The sequence below is a fragment of the Strongyloides ratti genome, assembly GCF_001040885.1.
Source record: "Strongyloides ratti genome assembly S_ratti_ED321, chromosome : 1".
In the NCBI taxonomy this organism is placed as follows: domain Eukaryota; kingdom Metazoa; phylum Nematoda; class Chromadorea; order Rhabditida; family Strongyloididae; genus Strongyloides; species Strongyloides ratti.
Genome location: NC_037307.1, coordinates 1,734,256 through 1,760,372, shown reverse-complemented (window position 1 = coordinate 1,760,372; position 26,117 = coordinate 1,734,256). Strand labels below are relative to the sequence as shown.

Below are 26,117 nucleotides of genomic sequence, written 5' to 3'. Positions count from 1 at the left end.
AAGGTTTCACTATATTTTTCTTTTTTTTTAAGGGAGATACTTTCCTTTAATGGATATATTTTTATTTGATATACCCAATTTTATTACACTTTATTAGAGGGTTTTTGATCTTTTAAAAAAATTTTTCTTTTTCTTGTTGATAACAAAAAAAATTTTCTACTAGTACTTATATTCATATATATATACCTTTTTTTAAAAAATATTAATATCCTCCGAATTAATAATGATTGTTATATGGAATTGAAATAAAAGTTACTGGTGAAGGAGATTGTAAATCTGAAGTTTCTGTTCCTTTTGATGAGAATGACTTTGTGTCATCATTATTCCTTCTTGATAATATACTTTCAATATCTAATTTTGGGGCATGAAGAGATGAACCACGTAATTCTATTACAAATGATAAAATATAAATTTCAAAACAAATAGCCATTATCCATTCACTACATGTTCCAATTATATGTTCCCTAAAATTTGGCATATCACTCTTCCAATGAAGCATTTTATAATGATCATCTTTAGTTCTGTCTTTTGATCTTCCTAATATACAACCAAATATTATCACTAGAAAATTATATAATAATAAAAAAAAATAGAAAAAAATATATTAATTAAATAATTAAACAGGAAAAAAATAAATAGATAAAAGTAACACTTACTTGTAAAAAAAGTTAATGTAGCAATTGTTGTTAAAAAGAAACGGAAGTGTGAAACAACCTTCCAAACTAGTTTTGGAGACATTATATAAGAAAATATTGTCTGACCCCATGCATAAACAAGACCACCACCAAATGCAAGTAATGCACCTGAGTAATGAGCATACATTGTTGATGGATGTTGTTGAAAATTAGCAACCATTGATACACCTAATGAAGATAAATAACCAATAAATAGGAAAATTAAAGAAAAAAATCTCCATGATCCTTGAACATGATGACGATGCCAATAAAATTCAACAATTTGACGATGCCTTAAATATGCAGTTAATGCTAAAAATAAAGCTGATAGATTAAGAAATTGTCCAAAGATAGATGATTCTGGTGGAAGGGTACCTGTATCAGAGATATATGGCCATACAGCATTGACGTGTCCTTCACTAACAGAAATAATATATCTTAAAAAAATAATATAAAATAATTTTTTATAAATAAATTTTATTAAAAAAAAGACTTAATTACTTAATTAACTTACCCACAAAAAAAGGCTAAAAAAGAAAATAATAATGATAATAAAGGTATCAACCAAACTTTTTTTAACATACTTTCTGTATAAAAAAAAATTAAACAACTAACAATGTTTAATATATATAGGTAATGATTGATAATTCTATCACCTGTCCCGGAACATTAAATAACAGTTAATTTTTTTTGTATTTATTTAACAAAAAATAAGTTATTTTTTTTCTGGTATCACATATGTATATTAAAGTAATTTTCATTTAAAATGGATTGAAAATATTATAAAAAAAAACAACAAAATAAGTAGTTAAAATAAATAAGATATGTTTCTTATTATTATTATTAAAAAAAAAAAAGAAAAATGATAAGAATAGTTGTATATAAAAGTGTGTTATGTTGATAAAAAAGTTTTACTTTAATGGTCTTTATTATTTTGTTTTTATAGAAAAAAATAAATGATTATAATAGTGAGAAAAAATATATATATTGTAATTTTTTTCATTGTTTTAAATATATACATAAATATTTTTTTTTAAAAAATATGATTAAAATTTATTTTTAGATGTTAGAAAAAATGATAGATATAATGAGGAAGAGATTATATAATATACTTTATATAGTGATAACATAATTTTAAAAAGTAAATTTTAAAGATGATCAAATGTATTTAAAAAAAGTTTTTATTTGTTTTGTCATAAAAAAATATGTATATTTTAAGATTAATTATACTTAAAATGATAACAATGAAAGAATAAATGTTTCTAAAATTAGAAAAAAACTTTTGTTTTCTATTGAATTTCTTTCTTTTATTTTAAAAAAAGGGTTTTTTTAAGTATTGCTTTATTTATATTAAAAATAATAGATATATATTTTCAATAAAAATAGATTGATAATAATGAGAAATGTTTTGACAGATTTTTGATATCAATCTTTTGATCACATTTTTCTGGTGGTCTTTTTAAAGTTTACTTTCAGTGTGGTTCTTTTTAAATAGGAATATCAATGAATATTAATTTGATCATAATTAAATAAAAACTATAATGAAAATGAAGGTTATTGTTGTTTAATGAGTGACGTCAACGAATGATAATAAAAATAAAGTATTTCTTTTTATTATACCTACTTTTTACATATTTAGAGATGATGATTCACCATTTTGTAATTTGTGTGAACAAAGAAAATATGTATGAAATTTATAGTTTCGTTTTTATTGTCTTTAATAGGATACCAGATGTAGATTAATAGATATTATCAAATTTTTTTTTCTTTTGAATAGTAAAAATAAATTAGTAACTGATTAAAATTTTAAGATAAATTACTTTTTTTTTCATTTATATTTAAATTAAGACAAATGGATTTTTGTGGATGTTTTACTTTAAAATATATATTAATTTTATCAAGATTTATTTAAAATGTTGTTTTAAAATAATTCTCCAATAAAACTTTCTTTTTTTAATAAATATGGATTTTTTTTATGTTCATAGTTATTATAATTTTAATAATAATTCTTATAAAGAGTTTTAAAAATACTTAATAAGTTATTCTTTAATAATAAAAAAAAACTGCAAAAAAAATATAAATTATTAATTTTGGTATATTTAGATTTTAATTATTTATTGATAGACAAAAAAAATGTCATTAATGTAACACTATCTTATCTCTTTTTCTTAAATATATAATTTTTAAAGTTACTTTCTTTCTCCCAAAGTACAACAATATCATTAGAATATTTTATGTTCCTGGTTGATAAACTGTTTTTTATCAATTCACATTAAAAATGATGTATGATATTTAGATGGGGAATATTATTTTTAATTTTCACAAATCACATTTTTTAAATTGAAACAAGAAATTTTGTTAGAAAAATTAGACAATATTTAAAATATACAATGTTATATTTAATCAAAATATTTAATTTTCTAAATAACTTTTAAAAATATATATTATTAAGTTTCTTTTAGAATATACATAAAATTCTTACACATTAAATAACAATAAGTTAAAAGAAAAACACCTGATAATCTTTTTTGTTATAAAAAAAATTACTTTAACTAAAACTTTATGTCATCTGATTTAAGAAACATCTTTTTTTCATATAATATTGTGGTAAATATAAGAGGAGAAATGTTAAAAGCAGGATATTATTAAATTCATTATGTATATATATAAATTTACTTTTTAAATGTACTTTATATCATATGTTAAAAAAAAACAGTAATAAATGTGTATGTTCTATGTTTTTTTTTAACAAGAAAACACTATTAAAACATAACATGTAAAATATTAGAAATCAAACCAATAATAAAAAATATATATATATTAAAAAAAACAAACACGCAATTACGTTAAAAAACGTTCTTAACATGTTTGATAGACAATTAAAAAGAAAAATAAATCTTTATATATTATCTAAATATATACTTTATAACAAATATTTGTAATTTTTTAAACATAGAAATATTTATTAAAATGAAATGTAAAAAGTTAACAACTAAAAGTAATAATATTTCTTTAACATCATTTCCTAATGAAATATTATTCATAATTTTTATAAATCTTGATTGGAAAAGTCTTGAAATTCTTAAAAGAACTTCTAAAATTTTTTATACAATTATTGAAGATGTATATTTACCAAGAAAAAAAATTGATGAATTAGAAATAAGCAGTAATTATCATTCATTTGACAATTCATGGAAAATATCTGTTAAAATCAAGAGTAATAATCATCAAATTAAAATTATTAATATACCATTTGATGTAAAAAAAGTAAGTTTTTAATTATTATTAATATTTTTAAATATATATATAAAAAAAAACATTTAGAAGGATGTAAAAATTTTTCCAATTGAGAATGTTCTTGAAAAGTATTGTTTAAGAAAAATTGGCAAAATTGAGATACATATTATTGATGATTCTGTTGTTTTTGATTTACTAAATAGATATTTCCAGCACGGAACTGAAGTTAAATATTTAAAAATATTAATCGAAAAAAGTTCAATATTTAAAAGTTTTTGTAAATTTATCAAAAAGATAAAATATGTTCAACATCTAAATATCGAAGGTTTATGTTTTAATAATCAAATGATTTTTTCAAATTTTATTTTTTCTATAGAAAGAGATCTCAAAAAATTAATTATTAATGAGTGCAAATGTTGTCATTTTGTTAACCGTAAGATGATAGAACAGTTATTTAAAAAAAATCCAAGTATCAGGATAGTTAAAGTAAACACAAATGCAAATGATATCGACAAATTAATAATTAATTGTTTTCAAAATCGTCCTGATACAAAAGATAATGGAAAATGTAATCATCCAACATTTAAACTTTATTTACCATTTGATGAGGAAAGAATAGTTAGAACAGAATTCAACAGACTTTTTTCTTCATCATCTTATACTTATCAAGATTACAAAGATAATAATACTTACAATACCTCCAGTTTTGGAGCTCTTAAAACATGTTCAAATGGTTGTCATCAGAAGGCAATAGTTGTGGATTATAGTGAAAATTTTTATAATCAATCAACTGAAGATGACATGAGTTTGTATGAACATTTCATTTTAGATAATATTTTTGAAATTTTTCTTGTCTTCATAATTTGTTTTATTGTATTAATTCTTTTTTTTATTGTTTTTATTATTCGTTTTATTATGGCTTTTTAGTTAAATTGTGTTTAGTGATATTTTTATATTAGTCATTTTTTATCTTTATAAAATAAATTTTTGAGAATATTAATTATATATAAATTAGAAAAGGAAATATTTAAAATTATGATAAAAAAAAAACTGAAAGCGTATATTTAACTAGTATTTTAGTGGTTATTTTAACTTTTGCAACCATAAGTTAATAAAGAAAAAAAAATATTATCTTTGATTTCTTTTAGATTATCTCGGCAAAAAAAATTAAAAAATTAATTTGAATTTTTATTTATTAACAACTTTGAAAAAGTAGAATCTGTAATAAAATAAAAAAGAAATCACTTATTTTATTATCTGATAAATATAAAGTACTCTTTTTGAGTAATAATTTTTTAATATTTATATATGTAAAAAAATATTGCATAAAACAAAATTTTTGAATTAAAAAATATTACTATTCATTTAAAGTGAGAACGCATAATAATTTTTTTTTGAAAGAAATTCACCAAACATTGCTTTATCTTTTTTAGGTTTCAACCGAGTCAGGATATGATAAGAAATATAATTTAATATAATTTTTAAGTATATGCTTGTAGATCATAAATATAAACTCATATAATCGTGAAATTTGATATGCTGTATTTTCATCAATTTATAAGTTATAATGTATGTTGAAAAAGTTTTCTGATTTTCAATCGTTTTAAAGGTATAATATATGATATTTTTTCATACTTAATTTTTTGTTATTACTTTTTATATCTGAATAATAGATAAAGATTATAAAATTGTTAAAATGTAATTTCTATGTGAAAGTTACTTAGAAGTTGATTCCAGATAATATTTTGTTGTTATAATTATTTCAAACTAAGCTTAATCAAAGGTGAAAATGTTTATATAATGTTACTTTTTATTTTTATTTCTTAGTTAGGCTTAAATTAAAAGTTATTGACGTTCTAAAAATTTTTTTTGAATATTAAAATATCACAAACATGTAAAAAATTTTTATACTGAAACAACAAATAAATAAAGCAAAGTTAGTAATTAAAAAAAAAAACTTTTTTTTGGAAATTGAATATGCTACTATATTCATTCGATAGCCCTTGAAATGGGATGAATTTTGAATATAATCAACAATATTCGAAAATTGAAACTTCAGGAGTTATAAGGATTTAAAGTTGAAGGGCGAAATTGGGGAATATTTTTTTGTAAATTTTGATTTCTATGATAATATTGTGAATTTTAAAAATAAATACGTTTTTCTAGATCAATTTTTTACGAGAAATTCATTAAGCCTATTCACATCTTCATAGGACTTATAAAAATGAAGATATGATAAGAAATATGATTAAAAAAAGTTTTAAGAATCTAGTGATAACTCAGGTTAATGAAGTCACAGGTCTATGAAATTTGATGCGCTAGGCTTCTTTCATAATTTAAGTTAGACTCTACGTTGAAAACATTTTTGTATCTTCAATGGTTCTTGAGATATGAAACTTAGTACTTTTTCGCGCGTAATCCATTGTCATCATTTTTTTATATCTCGAAAGTGGTTAAAGGTATAAAAAAATTTTGAAGGTAGACCCCATATGAAAACTCATTAGAAGACGATTGCAGAAATCTGATTGCATTTATCTTGATTTTGAAGCGAGATATGAACAAAGGCGGAAATTTTTCTAAAATATTCATTGTTCTTGACTTTTCAGTATCTCAGCAAATAATTATCCTATGAAGATAGGACTAATTTCATTTGATTCCTATTCAAATTTTGGTCTAGATAAATAATTTTTATAGCTACAACATCATTTTTTTCAGAGATATAAAAATTGACTGAAAATTTTCTAGATTTCTAATTTTACCTCTAAAACTGTGACCAAAAATGAACAACTTTTTTTGGAATTTGAAAATGCCACTTTAGTCATTCGATAGCCCTTGAAATGGGATGAATTTTGAATATAATCAACAATATTTGAAAATTGAAATTTCAGGAGTTATAAGGATTCAAAGTTGAGGGCGAAATTGGGGAATATTTTTTTATAAATTTCGACTTTCATGATACAATGAAATATTTTAAAAATAAACAGTTGTTTCTAGATCACTTTTTTACGAGAAATTCATTAAGCCTATTCACATCATCATAGGACTTCTAAAAATTAAGATATGATAAGAAATATGATAAAAAAAAAGTTTTAAGAATCGTGTAATAACTCAAGTTATTGAAGTCACAGGTCCATGAAATTTGATGCGCTGTGCTTCTTTCATAATTTAAGTTAGACTCTACGTTGAAAACATTTTTGTATCTTCAATGGTTCTTGAGATATGAAAGTTGGTATTTTTTCGCGCGTAATCCATTGTCACCATTTTTTTATATCTCAAAAATGGTTTAATGTATAAAAATATTTTGAAGGTAGACCTCACTTGAAAACTCATTAGAAGACGATTGCAGAAATCTGATTGCATTTATCTTGATTTTGAAGCGAGATATGAACAAAGGCGGAAATTTTTCTAAAATATTCATTGTTCCCGACTTTTCAGTATCTCAGCAAATAATTACCCTATGAAGATGGAACTAGTTTTATTCGATTTCTATTCAAAAGTAGGTCTAGATAAATGATTTTCATAGCTATAACTTTATTATTTTCAGAGATTCAAAAATTGGCTGAAAATTTTCTAGATTTCTAATTTTACCTCTAAAACTGTGACCAAAAATGAACAACTTTTTCTGGAATTTGAAAGTGCCACTATAGTCATTCGATAGCCCTTGAAACGGGATGAATTTTGAATATAATCAACAATATTTGAAAATTGAAATTTCAGGAGTTATAAGGATTCAAAGTCGAGGGCGAAATTGGGGAATATTTTTTTATAAATTTCGACTTCCATGATACAATGAGATATTTTAAAAATAAACAGTTGTTTCTAGATTAATTTTTTACGAGGAATTCATTAAGCCTATTCTCATCTTCATAGGATTTCTAAAAATGAAGATATGATAAGAAATATGATAAAAAATTTGTTTTAAGAAACTAGCGATAACTCAGGTTAATGAAGTCACAGAACTATGAAACTTGATGCGCTGTGCTTTATTCGTGATTTTAGGTATACCCTACGTTGAAAAGTTTTTCAAATTTTCAACCGTTCTTGAGATATGAAACTTAATACTTTTTCGCGCGTAATCCATTGTCACCGTTTTTTTATATCTCGAAAATGGTTTAATGTATAAAAATATTTTGAAGGTAGACCCCACTTGAAAACTTATTTGAAGTTAATTGCAAAAATCTGATTTCATTTATCTTGATTTTGAAGCGAGTTATGAACAAAGGCGGAAATTTTTCTAAAATATTCATTGTTCCCGACTTTTCAGTATCTCAGCAAATAATTACCCTATGAAAGTGGGACTAGTTTTATTCGATTTCTATTCAAAAGCTGATCTAGATCAATAATTTTCATAGCTCTGACATCATTATTTTCAGAGATATAAAAATTGGCTGAAAATTTTCTATATTTCCGACTTTACCTCTACAAATGTGAACAAAATAGAGCAACTTTTTTTTAATTTTATTTTTATTTATTTATATGATAACTGTGCTTAATTATATAAAAATTTTTTTACTTTTTATCAGCTATCAAATGCTTCATTTACTATATATTTAAATTATATTTATTAAAACTTTTTAAATATTTTGTTTATTTTATTTTATTAGGTTGTATCATATGAAATGCATGTTTTGTCATTGCGCAATTTTCTAGCTGGCTTTATTTAATAACTAGCTATGTTTTAATAAAGCTAAGCATTTTGTTAGATTCCTATGAATCTTCTCTACAAAATGACATATGTATTATGCCGAAATAGGAAGTTAGTTGTCTTTTATTTTAATTTATTTACAATGCCTTCCTTGCGCAGATTTCACAAAAGTTTTTCTTTTTGAGGTCAAAATGAGGTAAATGTTGCAAAATAAAAAAAATTTTTTAATAATCTTTTAGAAGTGAATCTTTTCATTACTTCTGCTGAAAAAAAAAATTTAAAAAGTTTCAGGGCGGGAAATAAGAAGCTTCAAAACGCGCAGCGTGATGCATAATTTTATTCTTCAATAAAAACGTCTTGAAGCGCGATTTTAAAGTTTTTTTTTCGACAAATGTTTAGAAAAGTATCTGAAGTTTAATTATTTTCAAGATCTAAAGTTTCTAAACATTTGCAGCTAATTAAATGCTCAAAAATATAGATTAAACGTTTACCGCCAATGTTGAACATAAAACAAGCACTTCATCGTTTTGAAGTCTGTTTTTTCAACTTTTTAAGGTAAGAATGATTCATTTTTTAAATGAAACATGATCTATACTAAGAATTGGATTATATGCAGCAAAAAAATCCAATTTGAACATTTTTTCATAAAAATTAAGCCATAAACTACCACATGTCCCAAAACAAAAATATAGAAGCATTTTTGGTAGTTTTTTGAAAAATATGTGCACTAAAGATTCATGAAACTTAGTAAGACCTGTTGAAACTAAGAGTATTGAATCCAATCATGCATAATTACCAAAAAAATTTTAAAAAATATTCCTAGAAAGCATCTTTTTAGCATAAGTAAACAGTTTAAAGATATTTACAAACAAAGTCTCATCCATAGATTTCAGAAACCTTTCTCCAAAAACTGAAGGAGACGAATTATGAATCTCTCTTTCATTCCTCATATACCCCTAACCTCGCCCACACAAAGCCTAATTTTTCTAAGAATTTGAATCATTCTTGAAGAAGAAATTCTTCAAAAACTATTGGCCTTTTGAATCTGCCCTTGAAACTTCTATCGCTTCTAATTTTTAAAGTTTTTATTCAAATCGTTTAAAAAGTTAGTCATACGATAGAAAACAATGAGGTGAATCTAATGATTGTTATTAGAAGAAAAAATATTAATGTTTCACTGAGCTACGCGCATTCAAAAAGTTAAAAAAAAAACATGCATTTCATATGATACAACCTAATATTTTTATTAATTCAGCACGTCAGTGGCTCTAAAAGAGATCCCTTAGTTATAATTTATTATATAATAATCTGATAAGAGCCATTTAACTTTCTTTAAGCAAAAACATCTGATCTGAAAAATGCTTGTGATAATATTATTATTTTTTTTATAGAGACACAATAATAGATCAACAAACAAAAAATTTTTGCTTCATCTTAAATAACTTTCAAGGTAGTTACAACTTCTAACATTTTCAATATTTAGAAAATAAAAATAATTAATAAAAATAAAACATTTATTGAAATTAGCACAAATAAAAATAGTTAGAAATATGTATAAACTGATGGAAATTAGGAAATATTTTTTAAATACACTATAACCACTGTTTTAATATAAGAAATAACAACAAAAAAATTGTAGAAATTTAAAAATTTATTATAGATTATTTGCTTCTTTTACTTGAATTTCCCTCTACTTCATCATTATTAGAAAGTTTTCTTTTCCTGCTAGGTGACTCAGATTTTCCACGACACTCCTTACAATACCATGGATCATCTTCAGATGGTTCTTCAGTCATACCAATACATTTAAAATGATGCCATATTTCACATTTGTCACAACATACCATTGGAGTTTTTCTTTTAACGTAAGATATTTCACAAACTGGACATATCCACTTTCTTCTCACTTCCTCTGATGTTCTCTTCCGACTTTTTGATGGAGCACATTTAGTATTATTATCCTTCAATTCTTCTTTGATTTTTTTAGGTCTTAAGCGCATTGATTGATTATTATTTATTGATACATTTTTACATTCTCTTAAATTATTTACTTTTTTATTCGCACTTACTGTAGATACCGTTTCTGAGAAAGTAGATATTTCAGTAGTTTCCGGTTTTCCAGAATTTTCATATGTTTTTTTTGGAGTGCTTTGTTGGTCATTATCTATAACATTTAATTCACTTGATTCATTAATGACTGATTCTTCCTTAATTTCAGGTTGTTCCAGATGTTGTAACCCATCTGTAAAATCCTTATCGTCAGAGCACTTTAAAATAGATTTATCTTCCCCATTCTTGTTAATACTTTTTGTCTCTGAAGTTTTAACCTTCAATTCTTCTATACATTCAACTGCTTCTTCTATTTTCGAATCATTATTAAAATTTATTTTTTCATCAGTAATATCACATTTGTTGATAATTTCCAAATTTTTATCAGCAGAAATAGTTTCTGAAGTCTCTGAAACATTCTTTTTATCTTCCCCTTTACGCATTGATTCTTCAAAATTATTGCAAACAACACTTTCTGGAGATTTAGATAGTTGTAATTTACTCGTACATGAATCGAATGAACTATTTTTTGAAGCTGTGACTTCTTCCTTTTCATTTAATACAGTTTCTTTGAGAATACTACAAGCAACAGTTTCTTGAGACTTTGCTAATTTTTGATCACCTGTCAATAAATCAAATGAAACATTTTTTTCATCACTATCTCCACAATTAGAATCTTTTGAAATAATACTAGCAACATTTTCCTGAGATTCTGATGTCTTCTCTTTAATTATCAATGGGTTCGATATAGGGTTTCTTAAATCGTTTTTTCCATCCATTTCTTCACAATTAGAATTTCCAGAATTAGTAAAAACAACGTTTCCATCAATGTCTTTTGGTTGTATTTCATCTGTCAATTTGTTAAACGATGAACTTCTTAGACTGTTAGTCCCAACTCTTTCTTCATAATTAGAACTCTTAGGATCAACAATTTCGTAAGATTCTATTTGTTGTCTCTCATTTTCCAATTTATTAGACGAAGAAATTTTTGCATTGTTAATTTTATCTTTTTCTTCATAATTAGATTCTTCAGAATTGATACAAGTATCATTTTTGTAAGAATTTATTAGTTGTTTTTCACTTGTCAATGAGGTACATGAAGGACTTCTCGAATTGTCGGTTTCATTCTTTTCTTCACAACTAGAAACTTCAGAATTAACAGAAGCAGTGATTTCGTGAAATTCTGTTGGTTGTCTTTCACTTGTTAATGAAGTGGTAGATGAAGGGCGTCTTAAGTTGTTAATTCCATCTTTTTCTTCACAATAAGAAATTTCAGAATTAACAGAGTCAACAATTTCGTAGGACTCCATTTGTTGTCTTTCGTTGGCCAATAAGTTGGATAAAGGACTTTTCGGATTGTCAATTTTTTCCATTTTTTTATGATTAGGATCTTCAGAAATAACGTGTGCAATAATTTCGTTGGATTCTACTATTTGATTTTCGATTGTCAATAAGCTTGATGAAAGGTTTCTTGAATTATTAATTCCATCTATTTCTTTACAATTAGGATCTTCTAAACTTACACAGGAAACTATTTTATAGGATTCTGTTTGCTGTCTTTCAATTGCCAATGAGGTTGATAGAGGACTTTTAAGATCGCTAATTTCTTCCATTTCTTTACAATTAGAATCTTCATAATTAAAAGATGCAACAACTTTATTTGATTCTATTGTTTGTCTTTTAACTGTTGAAATGTTAGATAAAAGTTCTTTTGAACTGTCAGTTTCATCTATTTCGTCACAACTAGATTCTCTAGAATCAACACATTCAACAATTTTGTTGGATTCTATTGGTTGATTTTCGATTGTCAACAAGTTTGATAGAGCGCTTTTTGAATTGTTAATTTCATTTATTTCTTTACAATCGGATATTGCAGGATTAACAGAGTCAACAATTTTTTGAAATTCTGATGGCTGTTTTTCAATTATCAATAAGTTGGGCAAAAGGTTACATGAATTATAAGCTTCATTTTTTTCTTCACAATTAGAATCTTTAGAATTTATACATGCAACAGTTTCGTTCGATTCTATTGGTTGATTTTCAATTGTCATTGAGTTGGATGGAGTGCTTCCAGTATTGTCAGTTTCATTTATTTCTTCACAATTAGAACCTTTAGAATTAATACATACAACAGTTTCGTTGGATTCTATTGGTTGATTTTCAATTACCATTCGGTTGAATGAAGTGCTTTCTGTATTGTTAGTTTCATTTATTTCTTTACATTTAAAATCTTCAGAATTAACACAAGAAACAATTTCTTGAGATTCTGATGGCTGTCCTTTAATAACCAATGAGATAGACGAAGGGTTACCTGAATTGTCAGTTTCATTTATTTTTTCAAAATTAGAATTTTCAAAGGTATCAATTTTGTTAGATTCTACTTCTTGCTTTTTATTTGTCAAAGAGTCGGATGAAGAACCTCTCGAATTACCAGTCTCATCTATTTCTTCACAATTAAAATCTTCAGAACTAACATAAGAAGTATTTTCGTAGGATCCTGGTGACTGTTTTTCGTCAGTCAATATATTGGGTGAAGAGCTTCCTAATTTGTTAGTTTCAACCTCTTCTTCACAATTAGAATTTTCAGAAATAAAACGAGTAAGAATTTGATGTGGTTCTGATGTCTGTCTTTTAACTACCGATGAGATGGACAAAGGGTTACTTGAATTGCCAGTTTTATTTATTTCTTCACATTTAGAATCTTCAGAACTAACAAATTCAACGGTTTCTTGGGTTACTGATGGTTGTCTTTCAGTTATCAACGAAATGAGAGAAGCTCCGCTTGAATTGTCAGTTCCATACTTTTCTTCACAATTCAAATCTTCAGAAGTAATGACTGCATTTAATTTTGATGTTTGCTTTTCAGTTGTTGAAGACTCAAATAAAAGACCTCTTAAAACACTATTTTCATCATTTATTTCGCAATTCGAATTTTCAGAATCAACAAGTTTTTTAAATTCTATTGGTTGACTTTGATTTTTAAATGAATTAAATGGATGGCTTCTTGCATTGTTATTTCCAAAAGTTTCTTCGCAATTAAAATTAACAGAGTCAAAAAATTTATTGGGTTCAAATATTGATAATTTACTTGTCATTGAATCTGATGAAGAACATCTTAAAATATTGGATTTATCTCCTTGTTTACAGTAGTTAAAATATTCAATGTTAGTAGTTTTGCGGTATCCCATTGGTTGTATTTTACTTGTCAATAAGTTTAAAGAAGAACTTTTAAAAATACTAATTTCATTATTTTCTTCATAATTAGAATTTTTAGAACTAATACTGTTAGTAATTTTTAGTGGTGTTGCTAATTGTGGTTTACCACTGAATAAATTAAATGAAAAGTTTCTTAACATATTTACTTCCTCTTTTTCATTGCATATAGGTTTCTTAGAATTATGGAAAACAACAGTTTTTAAAGGTTCTGCTATTTTTGTCTTGCTTATCAACTGATTACATAAAGATTTCTCTGTACCGCATTTATCTTCATTTTTTTCAACAGATACTATATCATGGCTAATACTTTCTTCAGTAACATTTTTTTCTTCTTTTAAATTTGATTTTGTTAGTGAGATGCACTCAGATTTTTCTCCTGTCTTTAAAATTACTACATTATCCACATATTCTTCATAATCTAAGATTATAGATAATAATCTATCCAATTTAGCATCATTTTCTTTATCAATAGAATTTAGTTTTGTTGTATTTTGAGCAGGAAACTCAGCTATAAATACTATATCTTTATCATTACCATTACTAACTTCATCCAAATGTTTTTTTTCAGCATTATCTTTTTCGGAAATTTCTTTAATAAATCGATCAATTGTTTCATCTGCTTCTTTTTTCATAATATCTTCTTCAGTTGGAGTAAAATAATATCGAGTTATTGGTTTCTCAGTCATTGATAATTCATTATTTTCCTTTTGTTCTCCAACAGTATATAAATCTTTCATTTTAACATCATTAAATTTGTTTGTATCATTTTCAAATATACGTTTTTCTAAATTTAAGTATTTAGTATTTTCATTTACATTAAAATTACTTTCTGAATGTAATTTGTAAGAATTTTTTGTTGCCATCATTCCTGCTTCCAATTTTTTAGAAATTTCGTTTGCTTCGAAATTAGTATCTTTTGATATTAAAATTTCTCCATTAGACAGATCCTTTTGTCCTAAAGGTTTATTATTATTAATATGACCAAATGTGCAAGGAACAAATTTAAGAAGTATATTGTGATCATAATAATCTTTCAAAGCATGACTCAAAAAAAAGTTAGCCTTGGAACTAAGTGGATATGTAAATCCAAAACACCGTATTTCTCCTAAATAATACATTTGTTCTAATCTTTTTCTCATTTTTTCTTCTTTAGAATCAACAATTTTATTAAAATTATCTTTAGGTTTTAAAATAATAGTTGTATTATATGTATGAATATTTTGATAAATACTACCAGAGTCTTTAGTTAATCTCTCATCAATTCTTGCCTCATTATCACTATCAACAGATGACGTTTTTTGGTCATCTAAAAAGTCATTTGATTAAATAAAATTATATTACTTTCTCATTATTTTTTAATAAAGATAATTTTTTTTTTCTAAAAAACTTACCTGAAGATGTATCAGATTTATCAGTTAATTTGTCCATAATTCCATTCTTCTTAAGTAAAAAACTTAATTTTAATAGAAAAGATTTTAATTTTTTCTCTAAAAATAAAATTAATTATTTGTTTAAAAATTAAAAAAAAATTATTTTTCGTCATTAAAAAAAAATTTTTTTTTTTAAATTATATTAAGAAAAAAATAAAAAAATTATTAAAAAAAAATTTAAAAAAAAAAAATAATTAAAATTTATAAAAAAAACCTCCAAAATTATTTTATTTCTCTATTAAAAAGTAATAATGTATACTACACACCAACATCGTTTATAACTTATAACGTGACTGATTGCTGTAAGGTATCTAGAGGTTTTTTACAAATCATTTTTATCTGCACTTTAATTGTACTATTAATCATGGTCAAAATTCATATAATTTTTACCATATAAAAATATTTAAAATTAAAAAATAACATTATAAAACGGTATTCTTTTACTATTAAAAAATGATAAAATTATATATAATAATAATATAAAAAATTAAATTGTTAACACTTAATAAAATTATAAACTTAATAACTCTAACAAAAATAAAGAACACAAATAATTGTAATATAACGATAATTAAAAATAAAATAACTGTTTTATCAAATATATTATTCCAATAAATTAAACTTCTAATACATTAGTCATAAAAACATTTTTTAGTTTTCACTAAATAAGTGATTTTGATCTCTTATCTGGTAAAAAAAAAAAAGATTGCTTATATATGATAATGGACATTATAAATTGTATCATACTTTATACAACTATCAAATAGGATGTTATAAAATGAATAACTTATTGTAATAAAAGTATTAATGTATATAACTACATGTCATTATTGAAAGCCACACTTATTATAGATAGAAAATGGAAATGATAAATTGTGATATAAGATATGTTTAAAATACAAGATCATTTGATTATAATACAATAAATTGATATTCTTTGATGACTCATTTACTTCTCTAAAAATATTTATTTTACAAAATTTATATAGATATATACTCAATTAAAACTAATTTTTTTGAAATTAATTTTTGTATTCAATTAAATTAAAAAAAAAAAAATTTTTTGATGATTATCAACCTTTATATATTTATAAAATAAGAATATTTGTAAAAAATTTATTGTTAATTTACATTCATTCATTGTATAATTTTTTATTAAATATCTTTATTAATAAATATTATTATAATTAAAAAAAAATTAAATTTAAATTATTTTTTTTATTAAATTTTATTTTTAAAGATAACTGTAATTGATACAATTTTTAATTGATAAAATCATCATGATAAAAAAAAATAATTTAAGAAATTACATCTATTATTTAAAAAATAACCTCTTTCAAAAAATAATGTAAGTAAGTTAAAAAAGTAATTATTATTTTTACTAAATAATAATTAAAATTATATACCATCTTTGATGATTTTGAGTGATGATAATTTAAAAAAATTCACTTTTAAAATATAAAATAAAAAACATCTATCAAAAGATATACCTTAAAAAATTGTAAACCATCTTAACAATTTTAATAATTTTTTTTTTATAATACATTGTTTTAAAATATCTAATGCATAACATTTCCTTAAATAAATTATTAATAATGTACTATATTTTCATTTATTTTGGTAAATAAAAATAACTCTTTGAAAGAATTATTAATTTGTTTTTTTTTAAAAAAAAAAAAAAACTCCACTCAACCAATTTTTTGCATATTAATATTATTTCATCACATTTTTACATATAATTTCTTGTAAAAATATGTTTTATATCATGAATTATTATGTAATAATTTAAAAATAAATTATTTCTCATTAGAAATAAATTTTTTTAACATAATTTTGTGAGAATTATTAATGGTATATTAATTATTTAATTTTAGTGCACCTTAGTCAAATAAAAATAATTTTCTACACTATTTGTACTTTATTTTCATGTCTCATATATAATTTTCAATCTTATTTGTGTGGTGGAATTTTTAATTTTGATATTTAAACTTCTTTTGTACTATTGTTTGTATTAAAAAACAATTCAATTTTACGGTGTGATTTTTTAATCTCAAAAATGTATTTATATGTGGTTTTAATGAAAAATCTTATCAATATTAAATTTGTTTCTGTTTTATAGTACTATCATGACATATAATAAACTTTGTTTTTATCATTATACTTTTTGTGAAGATATTTTTAAAATAATTATTCAATTTAATCATATAATATTACTTATTATTTAAATAAAGAGCATTTTACTTTTAGTATAAAGATATTTTATGAATTAATAATATCTAATTGTTACTTAGTCTCTAGAAAAATATTTAATATTATTTAATAGTTAAAGTTGAAAGTATTTATGTGTTATTGGGTAATATGTTATTAAAAATATTATTTGCTAATTATATAAATAATTACTAGAATTTTTTTTAAAAATTTTTCAGCAGTTGTTTAGGTAGTTACACACCTAAAGTTTTTGTTATTATTTTTATAAAGATAATCTTTTTAATATTTCTTTAGTATTTGTACTAGGATATTTTGATAAAAGAAAATGTGTTTTCATTAAAGTTATTTATCAAATTATATCAAAAAATATATTTTTTTTTATTTAATAATTTATAAATCTTGATAAGGAAAAAAAATGATTAGTTTTACTTTTTTTTTTAAAATAATATAAACAATATTATCTTTCATTTTTATTCAGCATTGTCAAATTAATATCATTCAAAAAAGAAACATGAAAACATTTGGAATATAAAATATTTTAATATCAAAAAAGAGGACTTCAAATAAATATTAGAATCGTAAATTAAACTTTTTTAATCACCTTTTTAAACCAGAATCTATTTATAAAATGTTACATTAATAACTTTGATTAAATTTTTTACAGAAATATTTTTTGAATTGAAGTTAATTACTAATTGTTTAAAAGAACAAAAAAAAATTTTTTTACTTTCTTTTTTTTTCTTTATAATAACACAAAAGAAGTTGCGAATTATTTAATATTCCATTTTGCACTTTTATTAAAGTATAATATAAGTTAATTGAAAATTCAATTATGCTTGGTTAAGCTTTAGAATTATATCATCTTTATAATATTATTCAATTAAAAATTGTTAAATAATATTTTTATGAAATTTCTTCCTCTTTTTCTTTTAACAGTTAATTTAAAAATAATTTTTTTTAACAATTTTATTAAATAAATTTTAGTTATTATATTTAGATGTAATTAGACGAAAACATAATAATATTTTAACTTGTAATTAAAGTATAATTTTTGTTAATAAGTCCATGTTTATTAATTTGCAATGCTACATCAACCATATATACATTTGAAAAAAAAACATTTATTTAGTTATAATACTTTTAAACATTATTTTAATATTAATATATTTTATATGAATTTTTATACATTATTAATAAATATCACATAATATTTCATTTTGATATTTTTAAAAAATTTATTATCTTAATTTGTCAAATATTTTATTTTATAAAATCTTTATCATCTTTTTTACAGTTATAAGATAAAATTTGTATAACGAATAAGATTTTAATATTATATTAATCGTAGTATAACATTCTATAAAGTACTGTAAAAATATACATATTTAATTGAATCATAATTTGTTAAAATATTATAACTTCATTTTTAATAAAAATTAGTTTTTATATAATTATATGATATATAAAAGGGAAATGATTCTAGCAATTTTTAGACATGCCATTTTTTTTTTCTTTTTTTAATTTTTTAATTGTAAATTAACAATATAATTATCATAAATCATAATATTAGTGTTATTATTATTAATATATATTTATATGTCATTAAATAACATGACATTTAACATCAAATATCATTATCAATTTATTCTTTTTTTTTCCTAATTAATGGCATACCTTAATGGGAATATTTTCCTTTTTTGATTTTTTTTTTTTTTGTACGTCATGAAATTAAAAAAAATTTTCATTATTCTTTTCTCAGCTGCTATATATAAGTCTATTTTTTTTTCTAGAGGTGGAGTTTTATATCTAAATAAATATATTTAAAATGACTTTTTCTTTCTTTAATTAGTAAATAGTATATTTAAATATATTTTGTCATTTTACTTTTTTATTTTAAACCTATTTTCGTGTTATTTTATCTTTAAATGATAATGTAAATTTTTTTTTAAAATTATTTAACTATTCTATTTTAAGATAAAATTAAATTTTTACTTCTTGGTACGATGAATCTAACAATGTACAACATTTTATTTTTAGTTTTTCTTACAAGTCAAATGGCATCATCTGCCTATTATAATAGAAAGGGATTAATTCGTCAGGTAATATATCCATTTGCTCCATACAACAATTTTGTTTGGATACCGAGTGAAGAACTTTCTAATGATAGTAATCCAAGATTGTCTAAAACAATTAAAAGATGGAGTAAACTTGAACCATCAGTTCGATTTGGAGATGGAGGATATTCATTAAATTTATATTAATGGTACAATTATAAATTCAATTACACCACACATTGTAATAAAAGGAAAATAATATACGATTTTTTTTTACACATTTATCTTCAACTTTTTTTGAGTATACTTATTAATTTTTTTTTTTTGGAACTAAAGAAATACAATCATTTTTTTTTGTTATAAGATTTCAAAAATAAAACCTCCACATGGCTACATTATAGAACATTGTAAAAGTTTAAATATATTATAAAAAGTTTACTAATTTTTCATTTTTTTTTTAATTTTAAAAAATGTTATATATTATTATCATTTTTTTGAATAAAAATTTCAAAATAATAAAAAAAAAATTTTCCAAAAAAAAAGTATTACTTAAATGAAAAAATTAATTATTAAAAATTTTTAATAAAAACAAATAAAATATATTACTCTTGAGATTTTAAAATTGTTTTAAATAAATCTAATTACCTCAAAAATAAAAGTGATATTTCTGCTATTGTTATCTTTTAATATTACCTACTGTTTAAATTTATTCAACCTATACATTCACTCTCAAATAATATTTTATGTTTTGATAAAAAAAAAAATAAAGATTTTCCTACACATTTATATGATTTTCATTTATTTAATATATAATTTTTCATAGAACAAAGTGAATATAATTTTTGTTTAAATTAAATATGTTCTTTCATATATTATTATTATTATTTAACATAGTGTCATTATTATTAATTTTTATGTTTTAAATTTTGTTTCAGAAACTAATTATTAAATTTTTTTTTTGTTTATTTATATTATTATTATTATTATGGGATATAGAATTATTTTAAGAGATGATCCATTAGATTCAAGGTAAGACTTATTTTTATTATTAAAATGTTTAAAATAATATTCTTTTAATTATTATAAATATTAAATAACATTATATCATCCTTTTTAAAATATATTTAAATAATTTATTAAAATTAATAATAATTTATCAATTAAAAATAAAATATTCTGTTTTTAAAAATTACATATATTTTAAATATGACATTTCAATAAACTATTTAACATATAAAATTAATTAATCAACCATGAATGTTACTTTTAAAGTTATGCATAATTAAAATATTTTTATATTATATAACTTAAATATTTTATAGTTTTGAGTGGGCACCACCAATAAAAATTGTTGCTGTTGTGACATTAATTACCTCAACTCTTGATCTTTTAGCTGACTTTTTGATGTGTGCCAAAATTGCTGAGCATATGGAAAATTTTCAGTCTGACATTGCCTTTAAAGCAGCTAATGGATTTTTTTTATTTACTGGTATCTCCATATTGGTTTATATTTTTGAGATGACTGATGTTTGTTTGACATTAAAAAATGAGGTTGAAGATATTCAAATGGCTAGATTGGCTAAATCAATGGTTTTAGCATTAGAAGAGGTACCATTACCAATATTTTTAAATATTATGTATACTAATGAACCAAGAATGTCTTTATCAACAACAGTCAATATTGGGTCATGGATAAAATTAGTAACTTTATGTTGGGGTTTAGTTAAATTTACCAAACTACGCTTTTTGTGGTGTTGTCTTCCAATGAATCCTAAACATGATATTAAGTAATAATCTTTTCTTTTGTTTTTTTTTTTTAAATTACTTTTTTTTAGTGAAAATTTTAGAAGATGTTTTGATTTTACTTTATATCGGATTGTTATGGTAATTGTAAATTTTTGTCATTTTACAGCAATTTTTATTTGTATTATTAATATTATTGACTCGAATCAAGGAGGTAAACCAATATATGTAAAAGATAAATTTTAAAATTTAAACGGTTATATGTCAATCTAACAAAGCAGTATCAATATGCATTACTTCCGGTAAATGGGTTTGATTTAAATATATACTAAAAAAAATAAAATAAAATATATAATAAATGTAAAATATAATATTAATAATTTTTTATTTCTTACATCTTTGTTCTTCTTGCTATAGAAACTGTGTGCCCTTTCTCTGGACAGCGATGAGTTATTAAAAGATATGGATCTGGAGCATTCCATCCTCCTACATCTTCTCCACATCCACTTACTTCAAAATTTCCTTTATAATCAGTTATATTATATCCCATTTCATCATCTGTCTCCCATGGTAAATCTAAAAAAAAGAAATTGTTACTAATTTTTTTGTTAACCTCTTACAATCTTTATCCATCAGAATAACTTTAACATTTCCATGTCTATACTCGTCAGTTGGACATTTAAGTCTTCCAATAATTTTAAAACATCCTTGATGCCCATTAATAAAATATAACCCCAATGAAAACAATAGTAAAAAAAATTTAATAAACATCTTTTTTAAAAATTAAATATATATATTTTGACAAAAAAGAAAAAATAGATACCTCCAAACAATATATATCTTTTACATAAAAATAATTATAAATATCTTTTTTATCAATTACCTCTATCAATCACAATAAATTTTATCTATATAATGGGTTTCTTTTTATTTAACAAGACTTAATGAAAGTAAATTGATATAATATATTATTTTTATTTCTAAATAACAAACTAAATTATTTATTTATTATTGAAATAACCATATATCAATTATCTAAAAAAAAATTTATTTTTAATACCATTAATTTTAATTTTCTAATCAAATATAATAAATAATAATATTAATCTTTTGTAATTCAAAAGACCTTTAGATTTTTATAGTTTAATGATATATTTTATCTTTCTTAAGATAAAATTACTTGTTTTATTTTTATAAATTTTAATACAAGAATTTTTGATGTAAAAATTAGGAAACACAACATTTTTTCAATATTCATTAATTCAAGTTTAGTACATTCTTTAGTAATGTACTTTCAGAAGTTTTATCATTTTACATCATTAAAAACTACTCATATTAAATGACACATTTTCTCATTAAATATTTTTTTTTTTCTTAATCATAAGAATTAACTCTTTAGACATACTTAATTATAACAAGAACAGAATACTTATTTGAAATGTAATAATTATTAATAAAATGTTTTAAGAAAAAAAAATTTATTTTACATTTTCATACAAAACTAGAAGGTGGAAGAATGGAAGATTCAAAAAAAAAAAAGTAATTCTTGAGAATAAACTCTAAAATTAATCTTTAAACATTTTTAAAGTTACCTTTTAACTTTTTCACACTACTACTATATTCTTAAACATATTAAATACATTTTATATTTAACTATCAATTGAGATGGACACCAAGACAGCTGAGATTTTTATATATATTTATATTATTATTATTATTCAATCCACTTATAATAGTACATGTCTTATTAAAAGTCAAATATTCTTAAAATATATATGTGTATTTTAATTGTTGTTAAATGAAAAATAAAAATTTTTGTAATTTCTAAAATATTATTATAAAGAACCGTCAAATTAAAAATATATTACTGTTATAATATTAACTTCTTAGCAACTTTAACTCTCTTATATTATTACCTAAAAACTTTTTACTTAAAATTACTTTTAAAACCTGAACCATCAAAATATATATATTTATATATAATAAGTCATTGATCAAATTATATATACATTTTTTTTTCCTCCTAAAACTTCTTTAAATTCTTCTTACAAAAATATAATTTCTTCAAATCACTAGTAATTGAAAATAATAAATGACATAATGTTCAAATCTTTTTATAAAATTGATATATAAAAATTCTTATTATAAAACACAATAGACATCTTTAAATATTTCATTTTTTTTTTTCTTCTTCTTCTGTCCCACCTCTTTTATATATTTTTAATAATAATACTTTATTTTATTCAAGATATATACATTCAAAATGTAAGGTAAAAAGCTATATAGGTACCTAAAAAAAGTTGAAGTTTTCATTAAATGGGATTTAAGATTTTCCTAAACTTGTTTTAATCACACATTCACTATTTTCATATATAAATATTAAATTTTTACCATTCTAATAAAATATAATTATATTTTTGTGTTATACTTTTATAACGTGACTAATTTATTTTTAGCTTCAAAATTATGTTTATTAATACAATATTAAGTTTATTACTTTTAACAATTATTGTAAAAAGTAATGAGGTATGTTTTAATTATATTAAAATAAAGAATTTTTTTTTTATTAATTATTTAGACTGTTAATGATTCTAAATCACTTCAAGAAAAAAAACTTTATGATCATGTTAATGAAATGAAAGAATATAAAGTTCGTAGAAAAAGAAATTGTTGTGCCACCTGTCCACATGGAAGAGATTGTGGTTGTGGTGATTGTTCTTCTTTTCATAATCTTCAATGTCGTTCAGAATGTATGCCTTCATGTGAAAAATTTTGTATTCAAGGTATTTATATTTTTAATGGATGGAATCATAACCTTAATAATTTTTTAATACCACCTCAATGTAATAAATAACACTTTTTTTTATTAATAATTTTTTTTTTACACATATATTTTTTTAATCAAAAAATTATATTAATATATATTTTTTTAGCTTATGAAGTTCAAACTGTTTATGAAGTACAACAACCAAGAATGTGTATTGATCAATGTATGCCTAAATGTGAACCAATGTGTGTCAATAGAATTAATATTGCTATACCTCAACCTAAATGTCATGATCTTTGCATGTAATTTTAATAATTTTATAAAAATTTTTTATTATAAAAACTAAATATTTTTAGGCCAACATGTTCACAATCATGTATAAATAGATTGGTAGTTGAAATTCCACAACAACGATGCCAAGAAATGTGTATGCCATCATGTTTACCATCATGTACTCAACAAATTGTTATACCAATACAACAAAAAAAATGTATTGATCCTTGTATGCCATTATGTCATTCATCATGTACATCACAAGAAATTATCATAACACAACCAGTTCCAATGCCATCATGTGGTGTACCACAATGTCCAACCTGTGCTCCTGATTGTGTATCAAAATATAATGTACATGTTGGTGTACAACAAAATAAATGTCATGAAGCTTGTCAACCATCATGTCATAATAGATGTATTGAAGCTATGTCTATGCTTGAGATTCAAGTTCAGGTACCACAAAAAAGATGTCATGAAGCATGTTTACCATCATGTAATAGTAGATGTGTTGAAGCTGTAACAATGTTTGAAGTTCAGGTATCAACACCTTCATGTGGTATTCCTGAATGTCCACGTTGTGAAAAATCTTGTATTGAAAAATTTAGACCACAATCAACATGTCATTATGCTTGTCGTCCTCTCTGTACACAACAATGTATTCAATATGTTCAAACAATGGAAGTAAAAATAACTCCATCTTGTGGTATTAAAGAATGTCCAACATGTGAACAAAATTGTGTTGAAAGATACCGTACTCAAGTATCAGTTCCTACTCAAAGTTGTATATCATATTGTCAACCACAATGTACTCCACAATGTATTCAAGCATATGCTCATATTGGTAAGTAAAACCACAACAAGTTCTATTTTTGGTTAATGATTACTAAATTGCTTGTATATATCTGTCTTAAGCATGGATTAAAAAAAAAGGCTTAATTTTTAAAAGTCTTTAAAGTTTTATTTCAAAAACAAATTTTTCCACATTATATGTGGCATTTTAATTTTATACATTTTATTGATAAATTTTCTTGACAATTTATATTTAATTCTATCATACATATCAATATTATTATTGTACTATATACAATGAAATATTTACATTTAATTTTTATATATAAATATATGCATGTTAAGATATGAATCTTATTTTTATACTATTATCTAATTTAAATAATTTTATTTACTTAAATAAATATATTATTATTTATCTTCTATGTATATTATTAATTTTTCCTAGAAGTGTCATCTAATAATGGTAATGGTACACCTAGAAAATTAAAATGTACTTCTGTTCCATGTACCTGTCCAGTTGGATATATACAATGTAGTCAGAATGACTGTTGTTTAATGTATTTTAATATGGCTAAAAAATATTTAAATAAAGCAAGAAAACAACAAAAATCTGATACTAATTTTGAGAATGATTATTTTCCAAAAAAAAGTAGTTTTCAAAAAGGTTATATGAAAGATGAAAGTGGTATTAAGAAAAAAAGTAATAATGCAAAAAATTTGACCAATTCAAATGAAAAAAAAAATTGAAATATCAGATAACAAGAATCCTTAAAAAAATAGAAGAATGAAATTTTTGTATAATGTAAAATGATATTGTATATTTAGAAAAGTCTTTTTTTTTTTTTTAAAACAATTGGTAAGAAATTATTGATAATTTATTTATTTCTTTATATATTAATCTTAATAATAATATTTAATATTTTTATACAAATAAAACTATATATAATGTGTGATAAAAGATATATTTCGTGAAGTATGTTAATTAAAATCTTATAAAAGTACTTAAAAGTTGTCACGCTATCACTT

At 22.2% G+C, this 26,117-nt stretch overlaps 7 protein-coding genes across 7 annotated transcripts; 4 read left to right on the top strand and 3 right to left on the bottom strand.

The window, feature by feature from the left end:
• Positions 1-217: 217 nt before the first annotated feature.
• Positions 218-1,256, bottom strand: SRAE_1000055700 (Frag1/DRAM/Sfk1 family-containing protein; the record flags this gene model as incomplete). Its single annotated transcript, XM_024647405.1, has 4 exons — positions 218-561; positions 657-986; positions 1,050-1,111; positions 1,189-1,256. The coding sequence occupies 4 exons, from the start codon at positions 1,254-1,256 to the stop codon at positions 218-220; spliced, it is 804 nt and encodes a 267-aa protein (XP_024501486.1).
• A 2,388-nt stretch (positions 1,257-3,644) lies between these two features.
• Positions 3,645-4,838, top strand: SRAE_1000055600 (F-box domain-containing protein; the record flags this gene model as incomplete). The annotated part of the gene is made up of 2 exons (XM_024647404.1): positions 3,645-3,941; positions 3,999-4,838. 2 exons carry the CDS (start codon positions 3,645-3,647, stop codon positions 4,836-4,838), a joined length of 1,137 nt encoding a protein of 378 aa, XP_024501485.1.
• Positions 4,839-10,217: 5,379 nt separating this feature from the next.
• SRAE_1000055500 (Zinc finger, PHD-type domain and Zinc finger, FYVE/PHD-type domain and Zinc finger, RING/FYVE/PHD-type domain and Zinc finger, PHD-finger domain-containing protein) lies at positions 10,218-15,249 on the bottom strand (the record flags this gene model as incomplete). Its single annotated transcript, XM_024647403.1, has 3 exons — positions 10,218-14,605; positions 14,648-15,127; positions 15,213-15,249. The coding sequence occupies 3 exons, from the start codon at positions 15,247-15,249 to the stop codon at positions 10,218-10,220; spliced, it is 4,905 nt and encodes a 1,634-aa protein (XP_024501484.1).
• A 4,264-nt stretch (positions 15,250-19,513) lies between these two features.
• SRAE_1000055400 (Hypothetical protein) lies at positions 19,514-19,720 on the top strand (the record flags this gene model as incomplete). The annotated part of the gene is made up of 1 exon (XM_024647402.1): positions 19,514-19,720. One exon carries the CDS (start codon positions 19,514-19,516, stop codon positions 19,718-19,720), a length of 207 nt encoding a protein of 68 aa, XP_024501483.1.
• Positions 19,721-20,498: 778 nt separating this feature from the next.
• Positions 20,499-21,502, top strand: SRAE_1000055300 (Hypothetical protein; the record flags this gene model as incomplete). Its single annotated transcript, XM_024647401.1, has 3 exons — positions 20,499-20,542; positions 20,836-21,300; positions 21,349-21,502. The coding sequence occupies 3 exons, from the start codon at positions 20,499-20,501 to the stop codon at positions 21,500-21,502; spliced, it is 663 nt and encodes a 220-aa protein (XP_024501482.1).
• An 18-nt stretch (positions 21,503-21,520) lies between these two features.
• Positions 21,521-22,027, bottom strand: SRAE_1000055200 (Transthyretin-like family-containing protein; the record flags this gene model as incomplete). Its single annotated transcript, XM_024647400.1, has 3 exons — positions 21,521-21,584; positions 21,652-21,832; positions 21,877-22,027. The coding sequence occupies 3 exons, from the start codon at positions 22,025-22,027 to the stop codon at positions 21,521-21,523; spliced, it is 396 nt and encodes a 131-aa protein (XP_024501481.1).
• Positions 22,028-23,722: 1,695 nt separating this feature from the next.
• Positions 23,723-25,838, top strand: SRAE_1000055100 (Hypothetical protein; the record flags this gene model as incomplete). The annotated part of the gene is made up of 5 exons (XM_024647399.1): positions 23,723-23,782; positions 23,835-24,099; positions 24,190-24,325; positions 24,380-25,140; positions 25,537-25,838. 5 exons carry the CDS (start codon positions 23,723-23,725, stop codon positions 25,836-25,838), a joined length of 1,524 nt encoding a protein of 507 aa, XP_024501480.1.
• Positions 25,839-26,117: the final 279 nt, after the last annotated feature.